We start from the raw sequence: 25,485 nt of genomic DNA, 5'->3' as shown, positions 1-25,485 counted from the left end.
TATATATATATATATTAATAAGGGTAGAAATTAATATTAATCAATTAGAACCAGTGGTCTAGCATATTAAAAAAATCCGATGATTAAAATTATATCAGGCAATACTTCACCGAGAGGAGATATAAGCTTCTGCTTATTCCTGTCTGAAGTATCGTCCGATGAATTTACTTTGTTGACATTCTTCATTGACAGAATTTTTATACCTTTCAGTCAAGTCCGCCTTCCTTCCAGTAACATACTGTCCATATAATCTTAAATATTTCTTTAACTTGGGCACAGTAAGTACTTCGATAGCTGAATCATCGAAACAATAACACTAGCGTGGATAGTCTGCGGAAGTTTGTCTACATGGAGCGCCGCCTAGCCAAGGGAGATAACCTACTTATAGGAAAGCCCTATATCTTCCGTGGACTTGTCATTGTTATTGTTCTCATCGTTTTAGTTGTGTAGTTATTGCTAGTTACGGGCCTTGATAGGATGAACCTTTACTCTTTTCTACTCAAGGCACAAGGCCCGAAATTTTGGAGGATGGGGCAGTCGTTGTCATTATATAATGTGACAGTCTCAAGATGTAGCTATAGTCTGTAAATATCTAGGATTGATCAGTTGAGTTTATATTTACAATTTATCAATATGTGTATTCCCCTGTTGAATTCCCTATATCTTAAATGTTTCTCTATTATTTCAGAATACCTGATGTCATTGGCATAAAAGGATTTTTGTACTTTCCTTTACAGAACAAAGAGTGAAAGAAGAAGAATGGAAAATGGATTATGTAAAACACCAATTAAAATAAAATAAGAGTCCGAAATTGTTTTTTCTTATAAAGATGTGTAAAACATACCACTGTAATATTTGTGATAAATCATTCTCTCAAAAACATTACCTAGATACTCACAGAAGTATCCATAAAGGAGTAAAACCATATCATTGTGATATCTGTAATAAATCATTCTCTAGAACTGGTGATTTAACTACGCACAAACGCATTCATACAGGAGAGAAGCCATATCACTGTGATATCTGTGGTAAATCATTCTCTAGAAGTAGTCATTTACCTACTCACAAACGAATCCATACAGGGGAGAAGCCATATCATTGTGATATTTGTGGTAAAACATTCTCTCAAACACAGGTCTTAACTATACACAAACGCATTCATACAGGAGAGAAGCCATATCACTGTGATATCTGTGGTAAATCATTCTCTCAGAGTGGTGGCTTAAGTACTCACAGACGAACTCATACAGGTGAGAAGCCATATCAGTGTGACATCTGTGGCAAATCCTTTTCTCGTGGTAGTTACTTAACTACACACAAACGAATCCATACAGGAGAGAAACCATATCATTGTGATGTTGGTGGTGAATCATTCATTACAACTGTAGCCCTAAGAGCTCACAAATTCACCCATACTGAGAAGCCATATCACTGTGATATCTGTGGTAGATCATTCTCTAGAAGTAGTCATTTACCTACACACAAACGAATCCATACAGGGGAGAAGCCATATCATTGTGATATTTGTGGTAAAACATTCTCTCAAACAAAGGACTTAACTAGACACAAGCGCATTCATACAGGGGAGAAGCCATATCACTGTGATATCTGTGGTAAATCATTCTCTGTAAGTGGTCAGTTAACTGACCATAAACGTACTCATACAGGAGAGAAGCCATATCATTGTGACATCTGTGGTAAATCATTCTCTCAGTGTGGTGGATTAACTAATCACATACGTATTCATACAAGAGAAAAACCATTTCACTGCAATATCTGTGGTAAATTGTTCTCTAGAACTGGTGATTTAACTATGCACAAACGCATTCATACAGGAGAGAAGCCATATAACTGTGATATCTGTGGTAAATCCTTCTCTCAAAGTGGTCAGTTAACTGACCATAAACGTACTCATACAGGAGAGAAGCCATATCATTGTGACATCTGTGGTAAATCATTCTCTCAGTGTGGTGGATTAACTAATCACAAGCGTATTCATACAAGAGAGAAACCATTTCACTGCAATATCTGTGGTAAATTGTTCTCTAGAAATGGTGATTTAACTATGCACAAACGCATTCATACAGGAGAGAAGCCATATGACTGTGATATCTGTGGTAAATCCTTCTCTCGAAGTGGTCAGTTAACTGACCATAAACGTACTCATACTAGAGAGAAGCCATATCATTGTGACATCTGTGGTAAATCATTCTCTCATCGTGGTGGATTAACTAATCACAAACGTATTCATACAAGAGAGAAACCATTTCACTGCAATATCTGTGGTAAATTGTTCTCTGACTCAAATAATTTAGTTAGACACAAACGTATTCATATGGTAGAGGAGTGATTATCTGGTAAATCATTCTCTCCAAAATGTAATCTAACTATGCATGTATATGTTTATTCAGAAGCAAAAACGATTCAATGGAAAATATATCAAAACAAATATTCACACAGCAAAGAAGATATTGTACTACCCAAATCTATATTATATAAAACCTCAATATCTATATTCATGGGATAACTTATATTGTGCTATTGTTAATAAAAGCAAAATATCTATTTATATTCTCTGTAATATATTTCCGAAACAGAAAAGCTGAAACCAATTTATTTGATAAAGTGAGTAAATAACATGGATCATGTTAGAACATGAATGTGTGTCTATTATGTTAGAAATACATGCACAAACCAGAAAACAAGATCTTACATTTTCACTTATATATACACACCTTATTGTATCTAATGTATATTTTGGTTTAAGTATTACCGTATTTTCCAACATACAAGTCAGTGTACTATATAACTATATAGTATAAACATTCAAACATATCACTCTTTCCACATATGCTGCATTTCACACTGCATTTTCAGTTGTAAATTTCGGTTTGAAAAATTTGATTTGTATGCTGGAAAATACAGAATTATGAAATTGTTATCAGCAGTGGTTCCTAATCTTTTTACTGTCACAGTCTTCTTCCTTGTATGTAAATGAATTGACTTGTGGACTCCCAAGCTTCTGAAAGGTCTACTTAAGAAAATTTATTTAAAAGCAAACTTATTTTCCTAATTTCATCTCATTTAAAAGAAATATGTAATTCAATATGCAATTAAATAAATGATAATTTTTAAAAAATATTACTTGTATTATGAGATGTTTTATGTATATGTTTGTGTCTCTTTGTTTTGACAAGAGTTATTGTCATCCAAGCTGTATCATTCACTTCCAGTATTCTGTGAGATCATGTTACCTTGATTGGAAACAGGTAAGGGTTAGCAACAGGAAGGTCATCTAGTTATAGAAAATCTGCCCCAATAAACTCTTTCCAATCCCTGCAAGCAAGGGAAAGTGAATATTAAAATTATGATGATACTGTGTTCTGAATTTCAAGCAAAGTGGTGGTTAGTTCTAAGAGAAGATTTCTATAAAACAGCTGGGAGGAAGCCTGTTCACATAAATATATAGCTAGAAATGGCATTAAATATTTCTGTGCTTTGGGAGCAGATTCTTAGGATTCGCTTTTCAAGAAACAGCTAAATTGTACTGACATGTGATGATATGTTGCACCAAAGTTCAACAAGATTATGTTCTTCATTTTAATATTAAATATTTTACAGTTTTTACATTACATGAAACGAATTACTCATGAAATTGTTACGTATCTGGTTGAGGAAAATAATCACATTTAAAAAAAAAATCCTGCCAAGTTTTGAATGTAAGGGTTGCATATTTCTTCAGAGGGATCACCATCTGATGTTACAAAACAGTTCTTTAGTGTCAGGAAAGATTCAAAAACATTGCTCTGCAGATATTCTGACCTCGCAATTTCTAATTTAATAATCATAGCTTTTAGTTTAATCTTCAGCTGTAAAAATATATCTCATTTGTAGGCCCGTCGCCTTCCTGGCACGTGAAAAGACATTCGAGCAAGTTCGTTGCCAGTACCGCTGGACTGGCCCTTGTGCAGGTGGCACGTAAAATACACCATTTCGAATGTGGCCGCTGCTATTACCTCCTGAATGGCCTTCGTACCGGTGGCACGTAAAAGCACCCACTACACTCTCGGAGTGGTTGGCGTTAGGAAAGGCATCCAGCTGTAGAAACTCTGCCAAATCAGATTGGAGCCTGGTGTAGCCATCTAGTTCACCAGTCCTCAGTCAAATCGTCCAACCCATGCTAGCATGGAAAGCGGACGTTAAACGATGATGTGCCACCCTAGCTAGCCACAAAAAGGTTGTTGAACCACTCACTCCCACAGAACCACTTTCTACGAAGAAATAAATTTATTTCCTCTATCCTTATCTTTTATATTCATCTTGTAACTTGAGAGTATATCCTCACCATCTCTCTCTCCCTTTCCAACTGGGGAAGCTATGTATTCACCTGTCAGCAAGACAACACCTGTTCTTGTCCCTCTGTCATTCTTTTACATCCTTCAATATTATATCCCACTCAGTTGAAGGATCTTGCATTGCCAGTTACTTGGTGACCTCCCTAGTGCCAGTGCCACATAAGAAGTTCTGGAAAGGGATTAGGAACAGCATCCAGCTGTGGATCCGATACCAAAGCAGACATTAGAGTTTGGTGCAGTCCATTGTCTTGCTGGTTCCTCTGGGATCATCCAATGCATGCTGGAATGAGAAGTATGTTAAATTATGTCTACACAACTTAGATGCGTGGATAAGTACTCTTCCCCATTACAGCCAAAGCATTTGAGAATATAAGAGCATAGACACTGCCCATCATCTCACAAGAATTTAATAGATGAAACTTTTATAAAATAAACTAGTTTCACTGCCTTCTCTAATGTTGACTTAAATTTTCTTGGTATGTGTGTGATGTTATACTCAGGAAATGTCTGTGCCACTTTCTGGTATAAGTAACCTCTTCCTTCCACAAAGATAATTTCACTACTCTAAACTGCTCTCACCCAAGACTGCCAAGTTGACCCCAGCCACTGCAGGTTTCCCACATCCAATGGCATCTCCTTTTTCTACCCTACCTCCTTATACCATGTTACTTCCATCCTTCCACACCAGATAGATACACATGTACACATAACAGACATAAGCATGAGACACAAAGAATTATACATACAAACAGAAGCCCATTCTCTCCAGTCTTAAAATCCCAAACCCATCGTCCAATTTCGGGACAATCCATGGCTGACCGGAGGTAACCAAATCTGCATTTCACTTTTTTCTTTTATTTTCTTTCTTTCCTCTTTCTTCTTTCATTTTCAATATCCAAAGAAGTATCATATTAAAAATGTGACAACAACTATTTCCATTTCTCTGTGCATCAGGTTTCTAATATCGATTGTGAGGCCAGTGCAAGTTTTGGACACATAAGAGGTGCAACAGTACCATAGGAAAGTTGACAGAAAAAGTAGATTTTGTGTGTGGCAGACATGCAAGTACAATAAACACTAAGAATGTACTGAGAATAGACTTCCTTGAATGTTCAGCAGGGATCCTTAAAAGTAGCAGACAGCTTCTGTTACCTGGAGGCAATCAAGTTACCTGTGGAGGAGGAAGTTCTGAAAGCAGAGTTGGTAGAATAAGCATAGTCTGGGTGAAGTTCATAGAGCTATTACCTTTGTTACCAGAGCAAAAGGCAGATTGTATTATCCCTGTGCATGTACAGCTATGCTACAGGGTAGTGAAACATGGTTTTTACTGGGTGGGTAATGTCAGTGTACATGTATGACAGAGTATAAATGATTTAACAGAAAAATTGGGGTGTAAGAGACAACATTGGAAGTGTGCAAGAGGTGACAGTTGCACGAAGAAGTGCCAATACCTAATTGCTAAGGGAACCAGTGGAAGAGGTAGACCCAGGAAGATGTAGAACAAAGTGATGAGAAAGGATCTTCAAACGTTGGGCTTAACTAAGGAAATGACAAGGGACTGAAACTTCTGGTGATTTGCTGTGTTTGAGAAGACGTGTTAAGCTACGTAAAATTAGGTGCATGCTAGATGGTGCCTACACCAGAATGTTACATGCAGTGCTCAACAGCTCTTGGAGGGAGCACCCAACAAAACAACAGTTATATGGGAATGTTCCAACTTTCTTATCAATCATCCAAGAGCAGAGATTGAGGTTTGCTAGAGAAGTAAAGAACTTGTGAGTAATGTGTTGCTGTGGACACCAAATCATGGTACCACAGTGGCTGGAAGACCATGGAAGACATATATACATCAGTGTGCAGAATAGACCTAAAACATTAGTAGAAGATCGGGAGGGATGGAGAGAGCTAGTCAGGCTGGCCCGAGCAATCAGCCTGACTGGATGATGCCTTGATAGTGAGATACCCACAGGCATGTCATTTACTGCCATGCTCTCTGTCTCTCAGCTGAGAGTTCCTTATCTTGCAGGCACAGAGATCTGGTGCCATGTGAAAAGCACCCAGTATACTCTGTGGAGTGAATGGCATTAGGAAGAGCAGCCAGCTGTAGAAACCATGCCAAAACAAATTGGAACCCAGGTAGCTCTCTGGCAGACCAGCTCCTGTCAAGCCATCCAACCCATGCCAGCAAGGAAAGCGGACATTAAATGATGACAAACTGATAGAATCCTTAGACTGTCAGATATGATATGTGGTTCTTCTAACTCTCTAAAAATAAATCCCTCTGAGGTCAATTTTGGTATTGATTACTTCTGTACTAATCCTGTACTGGAGTCAATTTTCTCTTTACTTCCTTCTGAAAGAAATTATTTTTAGATGTGGAGGATGGATTCTATTATAATGTGCAAGATATGTTGAATAATAATGAAGTACTTTAACATAGAAACTTTGTTGAGTATACAGAGGAGTTAGCCAAGCATTTCAAAAACTCCACATCAAACAAAGCATTGCAGCCCAAAGTTATTCTCCACCAAACTGAAAGTCTACAATGCTGTTGTCAATGGCTGTCGAACATAGATAATGTTTTTTAGAGAGGTTAAACAATCTCCCAACCATTCACCATGTAAACACAATAGCAGGACAGTGTTGCCTGTCTCACTGTCCTAAACACAGCCAAATCTGCCTGCATTTAAATGAAGATCCTTAAGGTTCTATGGAGAGCTGGAACAGAATGGTCGTTGTCAGGGATGACCAAACAAGAGATAAAAAAAAAACATCCTCAGCTTCAATCTGAAGTAGATCCAATCTCCATTTATATGTACCTGAGTTTAAATGATTTATTTTTAAGATAGGAAATTCCTGTCTCATGGCAAGTTGTTGATTATAACAAAGTTTTCCTTTCAACTCCTGTAAATAAAAGAACAAAGTTCTTCACATTTCACATTGCCAGGAAAATAACTGACTGAAATTTTAGCAGTGACTACAAGGAGAGAATGTGATGAACATTTCCATCACAGGAACTTTCCTTTCAGTTATCTTCATCAGTATTATAGGAGGTGATCCTTGAATATATGTTCTTTGTCCCTTACATGGCCTAAATGAGAGCCAACGCACAATTCCGAACAGTAAAGTTTCAGGAAACTTCCATAATTGATCTTACCATCATCATGATCTAATATTTTGTTTCCTTGTGTTTAAGACTGAAAAAACTGATATTTTTCACATAGCTCTAATAGTCATTATACAAATTATATTTTCACTGTGTACAAGTTGTGTACTGTTAGTTATAGTAAACAAATTATATTATTTATTTATGGTATCGAAGTGGAATGTTATATTTTTGCCTGTAACTTTGTTTTTGTTCAGAAAAACACACTTGATAGAGTAGTTCTAATTAGGTTATGCCTGAAAATAAGATGGAATGGTTACAGTTGTTGATTGTAGGTCTGCTAGATCGTAGCTGACTTAGAATTGACAGGTAAATAACAAAAATGAATATTATTCAGTTTCTATCTAAGAAAAACAATTTCCTGATCATTTCTTACAAGTAAATCCCTCTTCAGATTCTCCAATCTGTAATTTTAGTCACGACTAAACAACAATAACAATATTTATACTAAAGAATGTTTTTTTATCCACTGTAAAACAAAACCTGCCAAATTCTGAAAATAAACAATGTGGCTTGCAGTTAAAGATGGCTAATATTAAATCTCATGTAACTGTGCATTAGCTGCATTTCAGAACCCATAGGTAATACATTAATGATATCTAAAAAGGCTAGGTGTGTTAAACTTATCATGTTACCACTTTACTTTGGTTAATTTTCTCACATGATATCCCCTTCGCTACTGAGATGACCGACAGCATTCATACATAAAGCACTGGTCTAACCACTACACTAAGTCCTTCACTTTGCAGGAACTCCTCACCATCTGCCAATATTTTTCTGCAACCACATCGCAAAATATACAGTGAAGATCAGTTTGGGAAAATACACTACTTATATCCAAATTAGTGAATTCTATAATTTATGAATATTGGATTAGCATGTATACAGGAAATAATAAGACAATAATTTAAGAGTGAATAAGATTTATTTAGACCTCAGGTTAGAAAATTCACAAAATGTAATGAGGACAGAACACAAGATTCTTAGCATTGAAGTTCAGATGCCAAATGATTCAGAAACTGTGGTGATATCTTCTAACTGACACGTTTGACCCATGTAGAATGGACATTGATAATGATGATTCACAAATTATAGAGCACTTATTGCATTCACACCAAGTTGAGATTTAGAGACATATTCAAATAAACATTGTTTAACCATCATATGACAAAGGAATCTTGCTACTAATAAAAGAATATATTATTTTTCTGTTGTGAAAATAAGTTAAATGGAATACATACAAGTATTTCAATACAATGATTTTCTTAAAAATGTAAATACAGTTGTGTTTTTATAAGACATCTTGTATCACAATTGTTTAAGGTTTCTACCCATCTGCCCAGATTTCATAATTTCATTTCTCTTCTATTTTAATATATTTGTGCCTTGTTTTGTCACTACTTACAGAAACTGATTTACCAGAAATGTTATGCTGATAATGGCTTCTCTTCTGTATAACTATGTTTGAGTCATGTTAAGCCATTCATGTCCACAGAATGAGTTTCCTAAAATATCACACTGATATGGTTACTTTTCCGTATGAAGACGTCTATGTCTAGTTAACTGAATAATTCTAGAGAATGATTTACCACAGATATCACAGAGGAACAGCTTCTCTGCTCTATGAACATATTTGTGATTGTTGAAAGTACTTCTTTGAGAGAATGACTTCTCACAGATATCACATTCATATGGCTTCTCACCAGTATGAGTGCGTTTGTGAATAGTTAAGACACTACTTTGAAAGAAGGAGTACCCACAAATATTACATTGGAATGGTTTGTCTCCTGTATGAGTGCGTTTGTGTACAGTTAATGCATTTCCATGAGAGAAAGACTTACCACATATCTCACAGTGATATGGCTTCTCTCCTGTATGGACACGCTTATGAGTAATTAAGACATATGACCGGGAGAAAGATTTACCACAGATATTGCAGGAATATGGTTTCTCTCCTGTATGGATACGTTTATGCAATGTCAAGACATTTTTTTGAGAAAATGATATACTGCAGACATCACAATTGTATGGCTTTTCTATTGTATGAATACGTTTGTGCATAGCTAAGACACTTTTCTGCGTGAATGATTTTCCACAAACATCACAGTGATGTAGCTTAACTCCTGTATGAATGCGTTTGTGTATAGTTAAGTCATAACACCGAGAGAATGACTTGCTGCATATATCACAGTCATATGGTTTCTGCCCTGCATGAATGAGTTTGTGCAGAGTTAAGATATTTTTTTCTGAGAATGATTTACCACAGATGCTACAGTGATATGGTTTCTCTTGTGTATGTATACGTATGTGATTGGTGAGATTACCTCTACGTAAGAATGTTCTCCCACAAGTATCACATTGATATGGTCTTTCTCCTGTATGAATGCGTTTGTGCATAGTTAGGGTGATTCTATGTGAAAATGATTTACCACAGACTTCACACTGATATGGTTTCTCATATGAATTAGAATACTTGGGTCTAGTTACATCACAGCTTCCAGAGAATGATCTTTCCTTTGTAGGAATGCATGTGTGTTTTGTTAAGTCCTTATTTTGAGAAAATGATTTACCACAAATATTGCAGTGATATGGCTTCTCTCCTGTATGAACGTTTTTGTGCTTAGTTAAGCTACCACTTTCAGAAAATGATTTACCACAGATATCACAGTGATATGGCCTCTCACCTGTATGAACACGCTTGTGGGGAGCTAAGGAACTACTTTCAGAGAAGGATTTACCACAGATATCACAGTGGTATGGTTTTTCACCTGTATGAACACGTTTGTGTTTAATTAAGTCACTACTTGTGGAGCAAGATTTACCACAGATATCACAGTGATACGGTTTCTCTCCTGTATGAATACGTTTGTGCTTAGTTAAATCTCCACTTTGAACGAATGATTTACCACAGACATTACAGCAATATCGTTTTACTCCATTATGAATGTCTTTGTGTCTCATTAGGTTACTTTTAATTGTAAAGGATTTACCACAAATATCACAGTGATATGGTTTCTCCCCTGTATGAATACTTCTGTGATTAGTTAGGCGACATTTTTGTGAGAATGATTTTCCACAGATATCACAGTGATATGGTTTCCCTCCTGTATGGAGCCTTATGTGAATAGTTAGTTCACCTTTTTGAGAGAATGATTTATGACAAACATCACAGTCATATGGCTTCTCTCCTGTATGAATACGTCTGTGAGTAGTTAGGTTACATTTATTTGTGAAGGATTTACCACAGATATCACAGTGGTAAGGCTTCTCTCCTGTATGAATATTTTTGTGAGTATTTAGGTGACTTTTTTGAGAGAATGATTTACCACAAACATCACAGTGATATGGCTTCTCTCCTGTATGAATATTTCTGTGAGTTGTTAAGGAAGATTTTAAAGAAAATGATTTACCACAAATTTCACAGTGGTATGGCCTCTCTCCTGTGTGAACCCGTTTGTGTACATATGAGGCACTTCTATGAGAAAATGTTTTACCACAAATATTACAATGGTATGGTTTTTCTCCTGTATGGATATTTTTGTGAGTAGTAAGGGGACTTTTTCGGGGGAATGACTTACCACAGATATCACATTGATATGGTTTCTCTCCTGTATGAATACGTCTATGAGTAGTGAAGGTACCACTATCAGAAAATGATTTTCCACAGATATTACAGTGATATGGCTTCTCACCTGTATGTATACGTTTGTGTGTGGTTAAGTTTCGTGCTTCAGAAAATGATTTACCACAGATGTTGCAGCAATATGGTTTCTCTCCAGTATGAGTTCGTATGTGTATAGTTAAGCTACCACTTTCAGAAAATGATTTACCACAGATATCACAGTGATATGGTTTCTCTCCTGTATGAATACGTTTGTGAGTAGTTAAGTTTCCTGTTTCTGAGAAAGATTTACCACAGACATCACAGCTATATGTTTTTCCTTTTTTTTTTAGCATCTCATTAGGGAAGTAAACTGCTTCATATTCTGTTTTAATTTTAATTGGCTTCTCACAGATTTCATCTTCCATTTTATTCTTTTCTGGTTCTTGTATTTTCTTAATTATTTTCTACCACTATAATTCTAACAAATGTGATACCTGTTGATATCTGAAGATTCTACAAACTCCTTTATAAATGAATATATTCCAGACAGTCAAGGAGAGGAAGTTTGCAATGATCTCAGGTCATGCGAAATATTTAACACCAATTCCACCATAGATTTAGAGACACAAGAGTATGTTAATTCTGTATAGCATCTTCCTTTACTTTTTAAAAGATGTTAATTATTGATGATACATCTGAAGAAATACCTTTATGCCAATGCCATTTGATATTTCTGAAATAAAGAAACAGTATAAGGTATAGGGGGTACTTAAAAGTATAGGTACAACAGCGGAAAATTTACTTCATCTCTATATTGATGAACTGTGAATAACATTTACAGCGACGAATGAACTTGAAACTTTAATTGGTTATTAAAATGTCATCAAACAACTGTTACAGATATCTTATGCATGCTACACTAAATAATAGTGCAAATTTGTCCTGTCCAGGAGATCGATCATTACTGGTTATTTGTTATTCAGCCCCAGGTCACTTTGTATTGAGCAGACTTATGATCGAGGATTAGTTGTTGGTCAATATAAAGACCCTCGCCCGTTAACAAAAAAAAAAAAAAACGGGTTGTTCTCAGGTATTCTATGAATTTTATGACAGTTTAAACAAAATGAAAAATTTGATGAACGTATAGACATCCATGGTTTACATGAAATATCAAAATAAAATCGAAATATTGTTTACTACAGTTCCTATTCTATAATATACGAATAGATGATAAGCTATGAACATCAACATTGGATAGCTTCAAACCTGAATTTTTTTTTTTTCCTTCATGGAATATATATAACACGTATGAATATGATAGACGTAAGATGCAAAACCACATTAAAAATATAAATGCAAAACTGAGAGAAAAGAAAACGAAAAAAGAGGAAGGAAGGGAAAAGACAGGAAAAAAAAGGTGGGGACCATATCAATTCAACACCAAGTGCCTCAATTGGTCTCAGAGAAGGTTCAACGGAACCTACTGAAGCAAGCCAGCCCGCTCGCGGCATTGCGATTGCGAGGCTAAAACGTTGAAACAGTGAAGCACCCTCACGGACATCACCTGACACTGTGGCCCACCCCTCCAAACGCCACAGGCTGGAAGTCTCGATACTTCAGGCTTTCGTTCCGTTAGAGTCATTCATCTTAATAACTCTCATTAATAACCCGTTATGATTTTTAATGATTCCTTAGCTTATTTCTCTTCAAATATTTTTTTTAAACATATACTGTACAATGAATGTTGCGAGATAGTTATTTTCATGGATATAAGTGGTCGTATTGCCTGCTTTTTTTTTGTTTTCCCGAAAATAATCAGTCAAAATGTATCTCTCTTTGCTATATAAGAATCGAATGGATAAAATTAATTTCGCGTTACATTATTTTCGGAATGCATTTCTTCCGCATCGGAGATATGTCTGAAAATCGAACACAAATTTACAGGCTTAAGAAGTGGGGGGGGGGGGGCATTTATTTTAAGATGTAAGAAATTATGGAATTCCTGTTAACAACCATTACAGTATCACCTCTGTAGCAAACAATGTTTCGATTTCATTTCAGTATTTCCAGTAAATCACGTTTTTATACATTCCTCATATCTTCGAAATTACGCTGTAATTCTTCACATTTACCAAATGTTATACTGATGAAAATGGAAAAATAAAAAACGATTGAACGAAGAAAACAATACCTGAAATAAATCACTGCATTATTAGGAAGTCAGTGATGGTGGTCGTGTATATGACTACTTTTCCGTCACTCAGTTATCTTTCAATCGTAATAGGATGACACTTTGTAGGAGAACATGGTAGCGATTAAGTCGAAGATGGCAGCTGGAATCAATACACTCTGAACATGCGCAGAAGCGACGCGTCAACAAACACACTAACGTAAACATATACACGTGTATGTGTGTTAGTGTAATATATAGCTTTTGTGTTAAGTGCGTATAACGGCAGAAATGATAATGAAAGTAGATTCATCCGGGGGAAAAACTATTAAAAAAAAAAAAAAAAAAAAGACTTGCATATCCTGAGAAAGCAAGAAGTATATGTAAATGCTTAGATATCAGATAGTAAATGTCATCGGTTTAGATTTCTTGGCAGAGGTAAGGGATATCGACTGCACCCGCTTTCGATTATTATTTTTTTTTCTTACAGAAACCCATATTTTCGACTGCGGAGATTCCGAATCTGCATTTCAAAATTTTAATCCTCCCCCACAAAAGTTTTCACTTTTTTTTGTTTTAGGAGTCTATTTTTTTTTAACTACGCATATGAAAAAATCCCTTTTGCTCACAACTGTTCAGCGTTCTAAAAGACTGTAAAAATTAATTATTTTATTGGAACAAAACAAAACATTTCCTTTTGACATTCTTGAATGAAACACATGTTTGTACAAATTGAATTTGTCACAGATATTATGAACGTATATCCTGACCCCCGTTCCGTATTCTGATGTACAAAGTGTTTACTAACTTTCTGTACCGCATCATATCACTGACTCTCGTATTTTTGCTAAAACGTAAACACACAGTTACCCAATATAAGCATGTATATTTTCGTCAACAGTACTCATTTATCTTTACATTCACTTTTCCAATGAACAGCCAATGATTCTGCTTCCGTCGTCTCTATTTTCCGGAAATATCTGTTTCGTATTTCCCCCCCCCCCACATTCCATCGTGGATCCCAGTAATGACTTATTTATTCCATACAACTCCAGTGTTGTTGTTGTTCTCCATGACAGTGTTCTGTGAACCCAATTCCATTGACAAGGTACATTTATCCCATTATCTTGACGTCTACCTACAATACTTACAAACAGTCTACATTTTTTGGTAAATTTTGATAAGCGCGTTTCATTTATCAAAATTTACCTTTTTTTAACCAACAATTGGAAGCGAATATTGGAAAAAGACCAAGCTATTCTCCACCAACTCAAATGTCGTCATTAATCTCAATTATATGCGTATTTTTTTAGTTTAATGTTATAACAATCTTTTTTTTTTGTTCATCAATAAGGAGTGTTTGTTTTCATTTAATAAAACAACAGGTGGTACTAAACAGCATCAGGAGCGACGTGACGACATTGGCATTTCACCTGCTTCAAGTTGTTGCTAAATTTTCCCTCAAATTACACCTTATTGTTTGTGAATATACCGTGTTAGAAGGGTATGTACCGCTCAAAAAAAAAAATTGTTTCACTAAACCGATATTGTAGGAAATAACATAATGCCCCCCTATATCTTACACTGTTTCTCTTTTATTTCAGAAACATCAGATGACATTGACATACCATCTTTTTACTTCTGATGTACCATCAATATTGATTATCTTTTAAAAAGTAAAGGAAGATGTTATACAGAATGGATATCACTTCGTTTCTATAAACGTAGAACTGGAGTGAAATATTTATTGTTGTAGCTTAAGATCATTCAAAAAATTTCTCTATGGAATATGTTCAAGATTAGGTTGCATTTTAATTAGACTTGGAGAAATTTACAAAGGAGTTTGCAATATCTTCAAATATCAACAAAAGTTATGTGTGATTTAAATATAGCAGCAGAAATAATTAAGAAAATACGAGAAAAAGAGAAGTGGTCAGAGAAGAATAATTATGGAAGATGAATTCTGTGAGAAACCAATTCAAATTAAAACAGAGTCAGAAACAATTGATTTTCCTGATGAGATACTGAAGGAAGTAGAGAAAATATCATACCACTGTGATATCTGTGGTAAATCATTCTCTCATAGAGGTAATCTAACTAGTCACAAACGCATTCATACAGGAGAGAAACCATATCATTGTGATATCTGTGGTAAATCATTTTCTCAAAAACATCACCTAAGTCGTCACAAATACATCCACACAAGAGGTAAACCTTATTGCTGTAATATCTGTGGCAAAACCTTTACTGAAAAAAGTCGCTTAACCCTACACCAATGCATTCATACAGGAGAGGAACCATATCATTGTGACATCTGTGGTAAATCATTCTGTAACAGAAATGCCTTAACAGGTCACAAACGTATTCATACAAGAGAGAAATCATATCATTGTGATATTTGTGGTAAATCATTCTCTTATAACTTTCGCCTAACTAATCACAGAACAATCCACACAGGAGAGAAACCATATGACTGTGATATTCGTGGTAAATCATTCTCTCAAAAATGTAATTTAAGTACTCACAAAAATATTCTTACAGGAGAGAGGCAATACTATTGTGATATTTGTGGTAAATCATTCTCTCAAAAACTTCGTCTGGCTAATCACAAAAATATCCATACTGGAGAGAAGCCATATCTCTGTGATGTCTGTGGGAAATCATTTTCCCATGCAACTGTACTAACTGTACACAAACGGATTCATACAGGAGAGAAGCCATACCACTGTGAAATTTGTGGTAAATCATTCTCTCAGAAATATTGCCTGTCTAAACACATAAGTGTCCATACTGGAGAGAAACGATATCACTGTGATATTTGTGGTAAATCATTCACAATTAAAAGTAACCTAATGAGACACAAAAACATTCACACAGGAGTAAAGCTGCATTACTGTAATATATGTGGCAAATCATTCTCTCAAAATGACTTAACAAAGCACAAACGGACACATACCGGAGAGAAACCGTATCACTGTGATATCTGTGGTAAATCTTTCTCTTCAAGCAGTGACATAATTAAACATAAGCGTGTTCATACAGGAGAAAAACCATATTTCTGTAATATATGTGGTAAATCTTTCTCTGAAAGTAGTTCCTTATCTTCTCATAAGCGTGTTCATACAGGTGAGAGGCCATATCACTGTGATATTTGTGGTAAAACATTCTCTAGGAGTAGTTCCATAACTAATCATAAGCGTATTCATACAGGAGAGAAACCCTATCAATGTGATATCTGTTGTAAATCATTCTCACAGAAAGGGCAATTAACTACACACAAATACATTCATACAAAAGTAAATAAATTTTCAAAGTAAATTTTCCACTGTTTAATCTCTGCTTTTTAGTATCCCTTACATCTTATACTGTTTCTCTATTATTTTAGAAATACCAGCTGACATTGCCATAAAAGTATTTCTTACTTCAGATGTCTCATTGATATTTCTGCTCATTGACAGTGCCATGCAAATAGCACCTGTGAATCATAGTTGTGGTTGTTGCCAGGAGTCTATAGTCAAAGTGGAATACATGCAGCGAGTGTGCCCTGGTATGACATTGTTGGCACATTGTGTTTTCAGTCAGTTACTTGTGAATGTATGCATAACTGCAAGGGCAAATCCATATTTTAACGTGTATCAGGAACCTAATTTGGCGGGATTAAAATTTGAAAAAAAGGTTTTGAAAGGGATTATAATACTATCCATGTATAAGAAACTAATATTTTTTTAAACCTAATTTTTGACAAAAAAAGTGTTCTTTATACTCGTTAAAATATGGTATATGTCAGTATACGTTGTCGGTACACAGGTGTGCTATCCCTGACTCTACCTGAGTGTTTTTACTAGTTAAATACTTAGTTCTTTTGAATTCTGAAAATTTTTATAAATACACCACCTGAGTACTGCCTGACTGGCCGTCGTGCCGTTGGCACATAAAAGCACCCACTACACTCTCAGAATGGTTGGCGTTAGGAAGGGCATCCAGCTGTAGAAACTCTGCCAGATCAGATTAGAGCCTGGTGTAGCCATCTGGTTCGCCAGTCCTCAGTCAAATCGTCCAACGCATGCCAGCATGGAAAGCGGACGTTAAACGATGATGATGATGATGATACATACCTTTTTACTCTTTACTTTTTGTTTCTCTCTCTCTCTCTCTCTCTCTCCATTTCTTACGTCATTCCTTTCTGTTGAAGAACTTGAGCTTGAAATGTCAAAGACTTTTCCATTTTTCTTGAGTGTCAACTAATACACTTTCTTATTCCCTCACATGATTCGTTCTTGGGAAGTGTGTATTTGTGTATATATATATATATATATATCTTTATACGTGTATCATAGTATATCTATGTGTATAGTAGCTATATACTTGACCACCCCAATGACCGCCAAACAATACTTGTAATTTAAACAACATATTTTTTTCTTGACATTGTGTTCTTTATTCAATCGTTTTTTCTACTTTTATCAGTAAAACGGATGTAATTTGTTTCGTTCACAGAATGAAAGTAAGAAAATCTGAAAATCAGTTATGTTATTTCAGTTTTCCATGCTTATTTCTGTGAAGCCATGAACTTGTAGAGAAAAAATTTGACAAAAATGTTAGACATTTAAAAATTGAAAAAACTGTATTTTTAGCCAATAATGAGACAGAAATTTTCTGCATTGTAGCAGTGTCAACTTTCAGGTTGTACCCTATGAAATTTATAGTTTCGTGTCTGTGAAATGACCTGTTCATTGTAGGTTTCTAAATAAAGATCTATTTCTTTTGTCTCTTCATTGATTTCTATAGTGTTTTGTACGTTTTTATTATTTTTTCTAATTTGTTATTTTAACATATTTGTCTATGTTTTTGTTCCACATTAGTTTTTACAGTTGTACTTTATTAAGCCATTGACTTCTAAACATGGAATCACTATGGGTTGCGTATTTCAGTATTACATATACCTGTCATGTATTTGTGGACATTATTAATATATATGTGCATGTGGATCTTTGTATTCATGTGCGTGTGTAAAAAGTTGGGATGTCATTTCCAAAACTCCAAAGTTGAGTCAAGTTTTCGTGCTTGAAAATTATGAACTATGATAAGAATAATCAATCCAATAATCTTGCTAAATTCAGCAGAATCTATTTCTATCCACTTATAAGTGAATAATTGTAAAAACAAAATTGTATGTCCTTTAGAAAATCAGTGTTTAAAGAAAAATATAGTCTGTGTAAGGCAGTGTCTGCTAAACTGTGTACCGCGGCACAATGGTGTGCTGCAAGAGACTCATGGAGTGCCACAAAAAATATCTTCAGGATTTTTGGGAAACATCAATCCAAAAACATTCACAAAGTTTGAGCGTAAATATAAATTAATTATATAAATCGTAAAATATGGTAAATATAAATTGATACATGACGAACAACAGTTTTGTTACAATATATCACATTTCTGCATCTAAACCGGGATTGTCTGTAAGTAAATTGTTTGGTAGTCCTAAATTTTAACTTTTGATTTACTTATAATTTACATAAATTATTATATGTTAATTTTAATCAATTTTTAGTTTAACAATTACAGGTAAATTAAAGTCTTTCACCAACAAGTTAGAACTGTGGATAAGGGAAGTTAAAAACTTGCTGCTTGATTGCTTCCTAGGTGTAGAGGCTTTTCCAAGCAAATTTAGAATTTTGTCTGTATAATTTTCTAAGTATTTTCCATCACTTGATTATCTTGTTGACAAACTGGAAAATGCCAGATTGAACAGATGTGCTGCAGACACTAGGCCACTATCCGTTCAGCGTTATAAATTTACTTTCGAAGGGGACGTAACTCTAATTCACTCCCTTTTGTCTTCTTTTTCGTTTTCCGGTTTTTCAATCTTGCTCCTTTTAAATCTACTTCCTATCATCCAGTTTTTAGTTTTTTATGTCATGTGGGCAGTGGCTGACGACTATGCTAGGACACCAGATATGTTAAAAAATACTGTCTGGTATGCTCTTATCACATGAAATAGCAGCAGCACATAAAAACATATAATATATATACATACACACATATACATATATGTATACTTATATATTTATTTATATACACACGTATCTATATATAATCCCAATGATTCACAGAGTTGTTGGGAATAAGGAGCACACATGAGCTCATAAGACAAGACTCTCTTGATTTAGAGAGAGATGTAGAGGACATGCCAGTTTGCAAGTCCAGCCACGATTTGACTTAGCACAGCGAGGCACCAGAAGTCTCAGTTCTTTGTCATCTCTGTGAGGCCCAAGTCCGAAAATCCTTTCTCATCACTTCCTCCCATGTCTTTCTGGGTCTACCCCTTCCACAATTAGGAATTGGTTCTTCTTGATGCAGCTGTCCACAACTTAGCAGTTCAGCAAAAGAGAACCATAGCATAAATACCAGGCTTAAAAATAAAATTACTGCGGCAATTTGTTCAACTAAACCTTGGAATGTGGTGCCCCGGCATGGCCACAATCGAATGGGTGAAACAAGTAAAAAGATTAAAGATACACAAATCAATGTCTATATCACATTTATTTATATATGCATCTCATTATGTTATGAGGAAATATTTTCTTCTATGGCTTATGTATTTTATTCGTGCCACAAACTGTACTAGTGATGTTGCACTTAATTAAAGACAATACATTTTGCAGTTATTTACCAACAATGACAAATCAAATCTATCTTTTCTCTTCTTTGAAAATAAGTTAGCCAGAATCTATGTTCTCACAAAAATTACTTTGAATATTTCACCAACAGAGGTGTATTTGTTGTATACACTATAATCTCACAAGGTTGTTGTCACACTGTTATATCGTCACTCTATCAATACAATTATGGTTATATAATTTGTTGTTTTTATTCTTCTTCCCATTGAATAAATTTTGACATTAATATTCATCTGTATGAATAGATGTGCAGCCAAGTGAATGTTTAAGAGTGGGATTTAGTACAGATATCAGTTATCTAGTTTTCCTCCTGTATGAATATACTTGTGTCGAATTAAGTTTCCAGTCTGTGAGAACGATTCACCACAGACATCACAGTGATATGGTTTCTCTCCTGTATGAATGCGTATGTGAGTAGTTAAGTCACCACTACGAGAGAACGATTTGCCACAGATACCACAGTGATGTGGCTTCTCTCCTGTATGAATGCGCTTGTGTTTAGTTAAAGTACTACTTTCAGAGAAGGATTTACTACAAATATCACAGTGATATGGTTTCTCACCAGAATGCAAATATTGGTGAGTAAGTAACTGACTACGTCTAGAGAATGATTTAGCACAGATATCACAGTGATATGGTTTCTCTCCTGTATGAATGCGTTTGTGTGTTGTTAAGATACCTTTTCGAGAGAAAGATTCGCCACAAATATTACAGTGATATGGCTTCTCCCCTGTATGAATACGTTTGTGTTTAGTCAAGGTACTACTTTCAGAGAATGATTTACCACAGATATCACAGTCATATGGCCTCTCTCCAGTATGAATATATTTATGAGTAGCTAAGTGACTACTTCGAGAGAATGATTTGCCACAAGTGTCACAGCGATGTGGTTTCTCTCCTGTATGAATGCGTTTGTGTGTACTTAAGACACCTTTCCGAGAAAATGATTCACCACAGATATCACAGTGATATGGCTTTTCCCCTGTATGAATACGTTTATGAGGCATTAAATCACCACTTTTGGAGAAAGATTTACCACAAACATCACAGCAATATGGCTTTTCACCTGTATGTATACGCTTGTGAGTAGTTAAGTGACTACTTCTAGAGAATAATTTACCACAGATATCACAGTGATATGGCTTGCCTCCTGTATGAATATGTTGATGAGTAGTTAAATGTCCTGTTACAGAGAATGATTTACCACATATATCACAATGATATGGGGTTTCTCCTGTGTGAATACGTTTGTGAGTAGTTAAAGGACTCCTTTGAGAGAATGATTTACCACAGACATCACAACAATACGGTTTCTCTCCTGTGTGAACACGTTTGTGTATAGTTAACTGATCCTTCTGAGAGAATGATTTGCCACAAATATCGCAGTGATATGGCTTCTCTCCTGTATGAATACGTTTGTGTCTAGTTAAGTCACTACTTCCATAGAATGATTTCCCACAAATATTACATATATATGGTTTCTCTCCTGTATGAATGCGTCTGTGAGTAGTTAGGTTACATTTATGGGAAAATGACTTTTTACAGATATCACATTCGTATGTTTTTCCTTTTTCTTTTGGTCTTCTAACAGGAAAATCATTTCCTATAGACTCTGTTTTACATTTACTCTCATTCTCACATAATTCATTTTCCATAATATATTTTCTTTCACAACAGTATACAGATATTTTTCTTCTCATATGCTTTTATATATCTTTACCTAACACATATTTCTGCTATATTTCCATTAATCTTTTTTCCTTTTAATATCTGAAAATGCTGCAAACTTCTTTCTCAATATGTCTTGATCTTAGTCTCAGTTCACAGAAACTCCACCTCTAGATTCATATAAAAAGGGTTACGTCTGTTCTGTACAACATCTTCATTTACACTTTAAAAGATGACAAATATAAATGATACATCTGAAGTAAAGATTTCTTCCATGCCAGTGGCATCTGGTATTCTGAAATAATAGAGAAACACTAAGTTACAGGGGATATTTAAAAGTGGAAATTTTCTTTTTATACACTGGTAAACTGTAGATAGAAATATTCAGCTGAACAATTAGGGTTTCCATTTTAATTTGCTATTAAAATTACATCATACAACCTTGTACGGCATCTACAAATTTACAGACTACTGCTACACATTCACATTTTGTGCAACATTGCATATATCGGATCATCCCCAAAATCTTGCAGTTCTTTTATACTTTTTTATCTAAAATATACTCTCCTTCATTTTTCTACAATGTTCTTCCATCTATCTGGTAGACTTGCAAGGCCCCTCTTCCAAAATTCATTTGTCTGCAACAAAAATTACTCTACTATTGTTCTGACCTCATCTACAGGATTCATATTTTTGCCATTCAAATGATTTTGAAGACTGTGGAATAAATGATAATCAGATGGGACAATGTCCAATGAATATGGTGGATGGGACATTGTTTTCCATTCAAACTGCTCCAGCCTATGGAATATCATCCTCACTATTTGTGGCCAAGAATTATCCTGATGGAAGAACACCTTCCATCTTGAAACCAAAAACAGTTTTTCTTCTAGTGCTGACTTAAGTTGCTCAAGTTGCTCGCAGTAAATCTTTGTTACTGTTTGGTTTGCGTTTAAAAGTTCAAAATGGACTAAATCTTTCATTTTCTACCAAACAGATAACAACACCTAACGTGGGTGAAGGCCTTCTTAAACCTGGGGTACCAGTGTTTCTCCTTTCCCTACCCACTGTCTTCAGCGCTTGACATTTTTATAGAGAACCCATTTCTCGTCATCAGTCACTATTCATTCTGAAAAAGGTTCATTCATGAGACATGACAGCAAAGAAGAGTTTGTGAGGAACCCACTGACCCAATTTGCTGACTGTTCCAATGGTATGCAGGTGTCAATGAATGGTTGAATGACCAAATCCAAGCTTCTCTGCTAGTTCTTCAACAGTTACGATAGGATTAAGTTCCACCAGGGTTTGCTCTAGAGATCTTTCAGGATGAGGCTGTAGTTTCCAGCTCAGAATTTCTGGAACCACTGTTGACACTGGTGAACATTCTGCTTATATGAGACTTCATTCTGAAAATCCTTTGAAAACACGGTTGGTCCTCAATCACAAATGGGAGATGCAGAAACATAATAGAAGTAGCTCAGAAGTACTATCTATGGCAGTGCATCCTACTTCTAGAAATAAATAGAAATAATCATAGGACCAGTTTGGAGCCAGTCTTCTGGTTATCTTAGAGGACTTAGCTCAACACTATTGTAGAGGGAAAAACATGTGGTACTTTTGCAACATAAACATCATTCATTAATTCCAACATTACAAACTCTGAATTCCAGTAGAAAACAGCACTATGCTGCACAAAGAACTTGTGGCTGATGTATGATGGATCCAACTAAGCTGTCGGTCTTGTACAAATCAAACTGGCTCTCAGAAAGCAGAGAACATCACTGTACATCGCAGTCGCCAACCCTAGCTCATGAACCAAGACAGCGAAAAATTCGATTGTCAGGTCAGGATCCTGAGCTGGATTCAGTCGTTTTACACAGTCTCACAGAGGGGACTAATCCGATTTTTTTAGATCATCTTCAAAGGTTTTCGATATTTACATCAGAGTCAAATGGTTCTAATGTCCTTACCTTGTTGCTCTTTATTGGAGGCTATTGAACCGGTGCAAGTTAGAAGACACACCAAGTTACTCAAAACACTTATATTTACTATTTGAGTACAATGTAACAGTAGTTAGTCCTACAGAACAACTTTGCATGTGTTTGTTATGAACTGAGCTTGGCGATAATGTATGAAGGAAACATTGTCAGTTACGATGCGAGATTTTCTCTTTCCATCACTCAACAACAAGCTGGGAGTGTTGCAGAAGTTTTACTTAACTTGGTTTCACAGATATCACTCTATGAGGGGTGGAAATAATCAGACGGACTGATCAGACAACAGCAACACTTGCCAGTTTAAAAGAAATGGGTTTGAGAAATCTGCACACATAAAATCCTTACCAAGAAAGCAGCGAATAAGGCCTACGTCCTCAACTTTATTTAATGGTAGTGAGGGACCTGAAGCGACTTTCCATTCGACCAGTAACTTTAGTTACACTGTTACTCAGTAAAAACAAACATAAAATAAATGAACGAAGAAAAGACAGTTAAATGAAAATAAATTAATACAAATCTAAAAATAGTTCAGTAAAGACGTTTGAACTGGAAGAAAGTAGCTTGGCCTTTATACATTATTAGCTTCCAGTTGTTGGTTTTCGCCAACAATTGGAAGCTAATAATGTTTGTGCATAAGTTCTGTAGGCAGACGTTTAGATAAAGGGTTAAAGATAAATATACCTTGTCAATGGAATTGGGTTCACAGAACGCTATCACAGAATAAATGACAGTTCTTTACAGAAAGTCATTCATAGTTTGAAAATGATATAAAATCTTTGTATACTGACACAACGGAAGTTGAATTATGGGATGTCCGCTGAATGATAAGGCATAAGGTAACGAAATGGGAGGTAGAAGGGTCTTACAGAGACATTTGGCCTATTGGTTAGAGTATTTAGCTCATGAGTCTACGGTCGGGCGTTCGATTACTTTTTTTCTTTCACGTTGTAACATTCTATTCGACTTCAAAGAGAGCCAGTCGAATTATCATGCACCTCTCACTCACCCTCCAACTTTCACATCGCAGACGTGTCGCTGGGTCAAGGATGAAGAACCGATGGTGTGTTAATGCTCGCTACTTCATAAGTACCTAAAACAATTAGTGAAAGCACGGTACACGTTATCAAGCTATAGTCTATCGCGAGTGACGGCTGACTGTCTTCATCCGAAAGTATATAAATACTACTTGTGATTACTTTGGGATGAATATTTTTAGATATCAATAACCGACTGATAATAATGTCTACGATTACAGTAAACGGTTTCCCCTGTATTATAAATAGATAGATAAATAGCTATATTAGCTGGGTGTACGTATGTGTGCGCATATGAGTATGTATGTAGCAGAGACATGCTTCTGCTGGCAAATCGCCAAGGCGCATGTTCAACCGGATATTGATCTCAGATTGCCACCTTAGACAAAATAATCTTTTCCATCTGTTTTGGAGTCAATTTTGCACGCAACATTAAACCTACCTTCCATATCATCATATACACACGTATATATATTTCTGTTAGTCACCTTCTATTCATCAACACACACAAACATATTATACGAGGTATTTTATTTATTGCAAGCATCTTTTTTCCTGCTTTCATTCATATATATATATATATATAACAGAGTATTTGTCGAAGAACCGTGTAAACGATTTTGTTTCTTCGTATCTTTTTCGACAATTTCTTCAGATTTATATTTTTGCAGCATGTAAGATTATGATTCTGTAGTAGTAAAGAAATTTTAAAATTATATTTCTTAAAATAACTTACCGAAACTTTTGCCTAACCCCACCCTTTTTTTTTTTCATTTCTTGAGCTTTTTTTTTTTTTTTTTTTTTTTTTTTT

General features: G+C 35.4%; 5 protein-coding genes across 12 annotated transcripts in view; 3 read left to right on the top strand and 2 right to left on the bottom strand.

Moving 5' to 3' along the window:
- LOC106884122 (zinc finger protein 271) overlaps window positions 1-3,139 on the top strand; it is a 12,013-nt gene extending 8,874 nt beyond the window's left edge. For 3 of the 6 annotated variants that reach the window (XM_052975532.1, XM_014935349.2, XM_014935348.2), the window contains one exon: window positions 738-3,139. In XM_052975532.1, the coding sequence (XP_052831492.1) occupies window positions 830-2,350 (1,521 nt within the window). In that variant the 5' untranslated portion in view covers window positions 738-829 and the 3' untranslated portion in view covers window positions 2,351-3,139. Of the gene's footprint in view, window positions 1-688 lie in introns of all 6 variants that reach the window. The other 3 variants (XM_052975531.1, XM_014935347.2, XM_014935346.2) reach the window with 1 other exon arrangement.
- The window catches only part of LOC128250461 (zinc finger protein 271-like), a 76,445-nt gene that overhangs the window by 20,576 nt on the left and 30,384 nt on the right, over window positions 1-25,485 (bottom strand). The window lies entirely within an intron of this gene.
- LOC106884110 (zinc finger protein 493) lies at window positions 8,428-24,989 on the bottom strand. The gene is made up of 3 exons (XM_052975558.1): window positions 24,322-24,989; window positions 20,612-21,938; window positions 8,428-11,455 (listed from the first exon to the last, which is right to left on the bottom strand). Exons 2-3 carry the CDS (start codon window positions 21,673-21,675, stop codon window positions 9,049-9,051), a joined length of 3,471 nt encoding a protein of 1,156 aa, XP_052831518.1. The 5' UTR covers window positions 21,676-21,938; window positions 24,322-24,989; the 3' UTR covers window positions 8,428-9,048.
- Window positions 12,340-18,082, top strand: LOC106884123 (zinc finger protein OZF). 3 transcript variants are annotated; one of them, XM_014935353.2, is made up of 2 exons: window positions 12,340-13,733; window positions 14,900-18,082. In XM_014935353.2, the coding sequence occupies exon 2, from the start codon at window positions 15,245-15,247 to the stop codon at window positions 16,610-16,612; it is 1,368 nt and encodes a 455-aa protein (XP_014790839.1). In that variant the 5' UTR covers window positions 12,340-13,733; window positions 14,900-15,244; the 3' UTR covers window positions 16,613-18,082. The 3 variants fall into 3 exon arrangements, with proteins under 3 accessions (XP_014790839.1, XP_014790836.1, XP_014790837.1); XM_014935350.2 differs by having other exon boundaries at window positions 12,340-14,403; XM_014935351.2 differs by having other exon boundaries at window positions 12,340-14,799.
- The window catches only part of LOC128250457 (zinc finger protein 91-like), a 6,859-nt gene continuing 6,395 nt past the window's right edge, over window positions 25,022-25,485 (top strand). Inside the window, exon 1 of the mRNA XM_052975529.1 lies at window positions 25,022-25,199. The gene's annotated coding sequence lies outside the window, so the exon portion shown is untranslated. The remainder of the gene's footprint in view (window positions 25,200-25,485) is intronic.

This window comes from Octopus bimaculoides, chromosome 21, assembly GCF_001194135.2.
Source record: "Octopus bimaculoides isolate UCB-OBI-ISO-001 chromosome 21, ASM119413v2, whole genome shotgun sequence".
Lineage (NCBI taxonomy): Eukaryota > Metazoa > Mollusca > Cephalopoda > Octopoda > Octopodidae > Octopus > Octopus bimaculoides.
This window is presented reverse-complemented; position numbering and strand designations above follow the sequence as displayed.

Excerpts from the sequence above, each read along its gene's own strand:
- LOC106884123 (XM_014935353.2), top strand. The coding sequence starts at position 15,245 with ATGGAAGATGAATTCTGTGAGAAACCAATTCAAATTAAAACAGAGTCA.
- LOC106884110 (XM_052975558.1), bottom strand. The coding sequence starts at position 21,675 with ATGAGAAGAAAAATATCTGTATACTGTTGTGAAAGAAAATATATTATG. Across the intron at positions 11,456-20,611 it reads ATTCATACAGGAGAGAAACC|ATATAGCTGTGATGTCTGTG; the intron begins ATATCACTGTGA and ends AAAAGGAAAAAC.